The 7,786-nt window shown below is 44.3% G+C and overlaps 1 protein-coding gene across 1 annotated transcript; it reads right to left on the minus strand.

The window, feature by feature from the left end:
• Positions 1–686: 686 nt before the first annotated feature.
• RAB19 (RAB19, member RAS oncogene family) lies at positions 687–6,446 on the minus strand. The gene is made up of 4 exons (XM_069952325.1): positions 6,354–6,446; positions 2,424–2,696; positions 1,903–2,086; positions 687–1,380 (listed from the first exon to the last, which is right to left on the minus strand). The coding sequence occupies exons 2-4, from the start codon at positions 2,616–2,618 to the stop codon at positions 1,115–1,117; spliced, it is 645 nt and encodes a 214-aa protein (XP_069808426.1). The 5' UTR covers positions 2,619–2,696; positions 6,354–6,446; the 3' UTR covers positions 687–1,114.
• Between the last annotated feature and the right edge of the window lie 1,340 nt (positions 6,447–7,786).

The raw sequence follows: 7,786 nt of genomic DNA on the forward strand, positions 1-7,786 counted from the left end.
GCTTACATTCTTAGTCATGTCCTAAGACTTCTTATTTAGAGTCAGAACCCCACCTGAAGACATGCTCCACTGGGATGGACAATATGCAAAGCAGCTCTCTGATGTCACCTTTTGAGGTAGCTTTCTCTTCAAGTCTTCGATACCAATAAGAAGCCTTAAAACATAATTGGGGATAAAAGGTCCGCTAAATAGCTTAGCTGCCTTGAGACGCCACTTCTCAAGCCCCAGCTCAGACCAGGGAGTGGGACGGGAGAACGGGGTGGCACAATCCGGGACCCGGCGCTGGAATCGGGGAGGTAAGTGGATGTCGGCGTCTATATCCATCTCCTCCCCGGCCATACACTAAAAATACCCCTAGCCCGGAATACCCCCTGCAGCCCTACAGCTCTTATAAAACTACAATTCCCATCATGCCTGGGATACCAAACTTTGCCCTGGCACAATGGGAAATGTAGTTTTGCAATAGCTTGAGGGCAGCAGGTTCCCCATCCCTGCTCTAAGGCTTCTTAAAGGTGGCATTAGAGAGTTGCCTTGTATATCCTTCTTTTCGAGATATGACCATGTTCAGACCATTGAGTTTCATCCACTTGTAATTATGTCAGATATATAAAAGATATTCCTTAATGGTGCGTTCACACCTACAGGATCTGCAGCTGATTTTCTGCAGCAGATTTCATTTAAATAACTGAACACAGCATCAAATCTGCTGCAGATCCTGTAGGTGTGAACGCAACATAACAGTAGATTAGGACTCATCTAAAAGAATCACAAATCATAACCATAGTATACAACGACCACTGTCTCGTGGAACGACCAGGACACCTGTAGTCTTCCGTATGATGGTCTTTAGTCTAAAGAAGAGCTCTTGATTTTTGTGACTTTGACCCTACAAGATCCTCTTGTCACAACCCTCATCTAGAGGCAGAAGAGCCCTGTGTTTTTTCACCTTCTCCACCATTCTTTGGAGAAGACAACCCCATGGGTTGGCACCATCTATAAGAAAAGGGCCACCTCCATCCTTACCAGCTTTCTCAAAGACATGTCCATCTTCATTTCCTACTCCAAGAAGAGGAAATAGTTCTATTTGGAAAAGTCCATATCATCCAGTCCATGTCTACCCGCAAAGACAGTTTTTATCTGGTTCCTTTTCGGCCAGAATAGGCCGAGAGTCCAACACAAAGCTGTTTCGTGGACTCTCCTTGTGGAAGTGATGGGTGTTGCGCGCAATGAGTACTTTAGTCATCAGGTGGAAAACTTCATCAATGTTACAGTAGTCCTTGGCTGAGGTTTCTAAAACCGCCAGCAGTCCGTGCTTCTCAGCCAACGTGCAGGCCTCCTCAAACAAGATCTGCCTCTTCTCCACTAGGTCCGATTTGTTACCTAAAAACACAGATAACATAAAGGATGAGAGGTTTCCTCCACCCATTTGGGTAATAACCCTTGTGTAGGTACGACAATCTTAAGACAATGGGTTCAAGGTCTGGAAGAAGAAGACCAAAGAGACCCCTATCTAAGCAAAGACTGCAAAAATCAAGTTAGAGACCTCTCCTGATGGTGGTTCGAGCCACCATATTACCTCCAGTAGCTGAAAAGAGGAAGATCTGGAACATTCTCCCAAGGCCTCAAGAGTTGCCATCCAGCTGCCTATTAGGCAATACACACTGGTAAAATATTTTGTGACTGTCAAGAGCTTTTGGGACACCCTATTCCTCAAAACCTTCTACAAGATACTTATGCCAGTGGAAACTGATGCCAACCCATGTTCTACTGCTTTCTAAGGCTTGACCTTATCACCACTGATGTCAAGAACATATGGTGGCCCTACCCATAGTCCAGAATGACTCACTAAATTACAGCTAATTGCTGGGCATCATATCTTCAGCCAGTAGACATATCACCTACCAATAAGCATCATCATCAAGTTGGCTGCTCCATATTTTTCCACTTCATGGATCCAATGAGGGATTGACTCGAATGTCTGGCGTTGGGTGATGTCATAGGTAATGATGGCTCCATGCGCACTACGGTAATAACTCTGCGTGATAGTACGAAATCTCTCCTGGCCGGCCGTGTCCCAAACTTGTACCTATGAGATATCGACAATAGACGGACTTAAAGGGATTGTTCAGGGGCGGATTACTTGCCTCTGTTGATCCCCCACCACTAGGTTCTGATGCTTATTGGTTCCCCACAAATCACCGGTCCCCTCTTAACACACGGAAAACAATCACTGGCCTAGGGTATCTCCTACTATCTCCAAGGTGTCAAGATGGGACCAGGAAGTAGAGATCATGAGGAATTCCACTAACCCCTTCAGATCCCTTTAAGTGGCACAATCATGGCGCCAGATTAATCCCCCCCCAATTTTATGAAGTATCTCGCCAAGGACCACCTATGATAGGTTTGTGGAGGAAGATTTTTACCTTGACTTTTTTGCCATCAATAGTCAGGGACTTCACAGTAAAGTCCACCCCGATAGTGTTCTGGTGCTTGTCACTGAAAACCCCGGAGTGGAACCTCTGCACCACACAAGTCTTGCCCACATTGGAGTCCCCAATCAGAATGATTTTAAATAGGAAATCAAAAGGGTCATCCTCAGGAAATCCAGTTCCAGGCATGCTCCGCGTGGGTGTGGTCAATCGTCCAAGAGAAGACCGAAGAGCTGCAGATTAGGAGGCAGAAGACATGCTGAAAATCTGGAAGAAGACAAAGAGAAGGAAATTCATGTTTTACAAGAATGATCACTTAGTCGTGTGTATTTTTAACAATTTTTAGAGAGACCCCCTAAAGAGAAAATGATAATGTAAACCCCGCCCATGCATACAGGCCACACCCAATATCTCTCTCATTAACAGTAATGCCAGCCGTTGGACTATGAACATAGAGTTTGGAAGGCGGGAGTGTGTGGTGATCAATCGGGACAATGCCAGCATCATTTCCTACCATGGATCTATGGTAGGAGATCCATGATGTTGATTCAGCATTACTAGAATAACCATAAAGAAAAAAAAAAATCACCTATTCACAAATACATCAGTAAAAGGTCACATACCGAGACAAATGTCAGCCAGTATATTTAGTCAATGTGTCGGTCTCCTAAGTTGAAGAACAAGTATTTCTAGTAGTAAAAGCATATGCTGGGACTTGTAGTTCTATGTCAGATAGTTGACATTGGGGTGTGGTTATCTTGCAGAGGCAGCACCCAAGATAACACAGGAACAATCGGCCCCGCCAAACATTTAAGTGTATGAAGAGGACGGGAGGGATAACTGTGGACAGTTATTGAAGGTGTATGCCCACCTTACTTTTAAATAGACAGACAATTGACAGTATGCAGTGTCCTAGTACCAGTATCCCAGATGCAAAAGGAAAAAAGTTGTTGTATGGCTGAGGAATCTCTCTCAAACATCTAAATCTGTGTATCATGAGTCACACTGCCAATGTGGTATACGGCAATGAATGGGCGAGTATTTACCTTGCCTTTATTACTACTAAAAGTGGGTTAAGGATTATGGTCACATAACCTTTACTCATATGGACTGAGGGGAGGAGTTTCCCCAAGTTCAACCCTTTTCCCAAGGTTAGAGCCAATCACTGCAAACCCCTATCCCCATAGGGCTGGGTCATTCTACACTGGTTAGTGTGACCATTGCCAGAGAAATGTTAACATCTTGTGAGAGTCTGTACTGCTAGGCCCTGACAGAAAAGTTTAGTCAATATTCACGTCCCAACTAAACCTAACTAGGGCTTGTCTGAACCAGAAGCAAAATCCGGATCCAGTTTCTAAAGTTTCCCCTGAGACAGATCTGGGTCAAGAAAAGGGAGATTTTACCCAAGATTCTCTCCAGTCTATCCTGACTAAAAGGGGAAATCAATTTCAAAATTCTGTTTTCCTGATCTGAGGGAGAATCGTCTGGTCAGGAGAGGAGAGAGACATGGCTGTGCAAGGACTCTTCTGCAATCGCTAAACTCTTTGGAGAAGATGCTAAGGGAACTGTGACCACATTCCAACCATCCTTTCTAAGTACAATAACGTTGCGACCCTGCCCTGTACCTGGACCGTCTATATTGCACACACAACATCACAAGTACATCCCAGACACCTATGTACCCTGGGGTGAAGAATTTTCTGCAGACCACTACTGACAGATAGCTGCACGGGTCTTCCAGGGGATCTACAGGAGTAGCCAACCAGAAAGCCATTTGTGACAACCCAATAAACATTGCATTGAACGAACAATTTACATTGGGACAATTGCTGGAAGTTCTGCTGACAATTGCCCTGTGTAACATGCCCTTAGGGTCCTACTACACAGAGTGACTATCTGCCGAATCTGTCCGATATCGCTCCATGTAATAAAGACAATAATCAGCTGAGGAGCCGTTAATCGGCTGATCGTCGTCTTTCAACATTTTTTGAAAATCAATGGCCGTCGAACGTGCACTGCTCTATGTAATAGGTTATGTGCGGCTGAAGGCTAATAAAAGAGTATAGAAAATAATAAAGATGTATACTTACCTCTCCACGCTCCCCTGTTCTCCTGGCTTGTTTCTGCATTCTCTTCTCACCACAGCCACCTCCGGCACTTCTGCATTGACAGCATGCTCAGCGTGTTGGTCAGTAATTGGCTGAGCGGCCTGTCATGGCAGATTTTAGAAGTGCCAAAGACGGCTGCAGTGATCTGGGGACACAGAAATAAGCCAGGGGGACACCGAGGGAGAATGGAGAGGTAAGTATACATCTTTATTATTTTCTATACTTGCCAGAATAAAGCAAGGGCTGCACGGACATCACTAGTAATGCCTAAGCAGCCACTGCCGCACAATTACTGAGCTGTGTAATAGGCTGTCTAAGCGCGTGCCGATCTAGCAGATAAGCTTTCTAATACAGCCCTTAGGATGCCCAAGCCTCTTACTAGGCTTACACTTTTAATTCCCATGGCTTCTAAGCGCCACTAAACCAGCAATGGCTCTCGTCTATTATCAGACTCTCTTTTTTTTATCAGCTGACCTGACCTGAGAATAAGTTGGAACCATTGTATTCAAAACTGTTCAAAGTTTGTGCTGAAACTTTCATGTATTTAGTGCCACCTGGAGTGAACTGCAACCATCAAGTACTACTATTTTCTGGCAATATTTTGTTTAAACCAATAAGGTATGTGACTGCTTCTTTTTTACATTTGACCACCACTATAAAAACATGCAAGGGCTGAGGACCCCTTTACTCGAGCCAAATAACATAAGAACATTGGTTCACAATGATTGGCCTGGGTAATAGGGCCAGTGATCAGCTGACTTATCTTCATTGTTGATTGGCCAATCACAATCATTGTTATTGGCCGCATGTGGTACTGGCTAAACAGACAACAATGGTGAATTTAGAAGGTGATCCAGCGATCATTCGCACAATGAATCAAACTGTGTGAAGGCTTAGTAGACGAGCGCCGATCACAAAGATTAGTATTGTATTGGTTCCTGTACAATCTGTCTTAAAGGGGCAGAACAAAAAATAATCGCAACAATTACAAAGCATCTTTCATTTTCCGGGAGTGGAATATAATATAAAAGCCGCACCGTGATTGGTCGCTATGGGCAACAAAGACAGTTTTCCAGTTCCAAACTGATGATGCTTTTTGATTCTAAATCTGTTCAAAAATTTAAATTCCTTTAAGTAATACGACAATACAGATTAAGGTAGAATTTTAAATGTATAAGGTGTCCGAACGCTCCAAATCTCCTAGAGACTTTCATCCTAGATAACATTCTTCTCAATGCTACTACAGTATCGGGGGTTGATTTTTTTTGGCTCAAATTCCCCTTTAAGATAAAGGCACCCTTCATCTTAAAGGGGAATTGGACCAAAAATCTACGATGTAGTGATTTTGGCAGCACTGGTCATCAAATGTTTATGGGGCCTGTTATGATGGGCATTATGAATGTACAGATCCACCTTGTTGCATGATGACCCCGGGCTCTGACACCATAACGGGTGGCGGGAGAAGACAACCCTATCTGGAAGTGACTTTGGCACCAATGATTTACCACAAGAGTTGTCACCCCTGCTGGGTCTAAGAAACCCCTCAGATGTTCCCTATCTCCAGTGCTGAGAACCTTCCGGAACATTCACATCCATCTATGAGTGACTGATCTCGGCCCTTTAAGACACCTGCTAACATTCGTGTATATATATATTCATTCTGGATTATATGTACACAGCAGTCCCCCCTCCCCCTGTATATTATAATATAATATCGCAGCTCTTCTCCATCTCAGATACCAGAACGTTTGGTGCAATGTTTTCCGGATTCCCCGCTTCACCTTTTAGCCCCGATCGGATCAGATAGATGTCTCACCTGTAGCCTCGGCTGCTGCCAGGAACTGTTCACCTGTCACATACCTTCCTGTGTCTGCGCCTTACCTGGATGAACAGGTACGACTGCCTCCCGCAGCGTTGCATTGTGGGAGATGTAGTTCGATAACCGACATAGCAATAAGGAAGTGAACGCACCTGTCTGGGCAGTCGGACAAACAACCTTTTGATGTCCTTCAGTCCTCAGGGAGCCAGCGATAGTGAGACAGGAGAGAATTAACCCCTTATTGACTCAGGAGCTGCTGGAAAAAGATACGGGATCCTCCGCCTCAGTCTGGCGGCGCCGTACTGAGTGACACCATTATAATACCCAGCTGGGATTACAATGACCTCATTGTGGTTATAAGATACAGTATACAGCGGCCCTGTTTTCTATATTGCCCCCAACCCCGTATATCACTTACATCTTGTCCCCTTTTTTAGGCTAAAAGCTAAAAATAACAAGAAAAGACGTTAAAAAATTTGGTTAAAAAAAAAAAAAAGGTGTTTTTTCCTCCCATAGACTGAAGGCCCTATTCCATGGAACGATTATCATTCATAAACTCGCTCCAACGACCGCTCGTTAACGATAATCGCTTCGTGGAATTAGTGTAAACGAGCGAACGACAAAGGCGAAATCGTTATACTGTCGTTCAAAATTGTTTTTCAGCATGTCGAAAAAAAATTGGTGGTCTTCGAAAGATAATTTGCTAATCGGTTCGTAAAATTTGAAATCTTTCAGTCGTTCATAAAAAGGTTTAAACAAAGTAGGTGTGTCGTGTGGTCATGATCACCCCGGCAAACGTTTTAAACGACATGTAACGACCGCAAAATAATCGTTACACTACATATATCGTTCACGTTATGTGTTATCGTTCGCTAAAAAAAATCGTTTAGTGATCGTTAATGAGCGGTCGTTGGAGCGAGTTTATGAACGATAATCGTTCCGTGGAATAGGGGTATTAGACGAAGGTGAAAAAATAAATAAATTAATATATATATATACACTCACCTGCTGCATCGGACTTTCGGCTTTGCGAGTGATGTCACTCATGCAACGTAACTTTGGGGGGGAGAGAGCGGCCTCCTCTGATTGGAGACCTAGTGCTGCCACTAGCCAGAAGACTAATTGACAGGGCCAGGAGCCAATGGCTCCCGGCCCTCTCAGTCACAGGCCAGCATTTAACTGTATGGGCTCCGGATTAGGAGCGTATACAGTTAAAGGACCAGTGTCAGCTCTAGGAAGCACTTGCCCAGATTCTGGCGCTGTTTCGGGCTGCCAAGCTGTGAACCCGGAATTCTGTACAGTTTCCAGAGGCGCATCCGGAGCTCTCCAGAGTTCTATGGGGCATCCGTACCCAACAGAACCCTAAGGATTTCCTGATGAGAAATGGGGCCTAAATTTTTTTGTACCCAAAATCCTGAAACCACATGATG

Source organism: Dendropsophus ebraccatus, chromosome 1 (genome assembly GCF_027789765.1).
Source record: "Dendropsophus ebraccatus isolate aDenEbr1 chromosome 1, aDenEbr1.pat, whole genome shotgun sequence".
Classification (NCBI taxonomy): domain Eukaryota; kingdom Metazoa; phylum Chordata; class Amphibia; order Anura; family Hylidae; genus Dendropsophus; species Dendropsophus ebraccatus.

Bases quoted from the DNA above. Each gene is read 5' to 3' on its own strand.
- RAB19 (XM_069952325.1), bottom strand. From the start codon at position 2,618: ATGCCTGGAACTGGATTTCCTGAGGATGACCCTTTTGATTTCCTATTT. The intron at 2,087-2,423 runs GTAAAAATCTTC...GATATCTCATAG, and splicing joins TTGATGGCAAAAAAGTCAAG to GTACAAGTTTGGGACACGGC. The intron at 1,381-1,902 runs GTAGGTGATATG...CTGTGTTTTTAG, and splicing joins CTTGATGATGATGCTTATTG to GTAACAAATCGGACCTAGTG.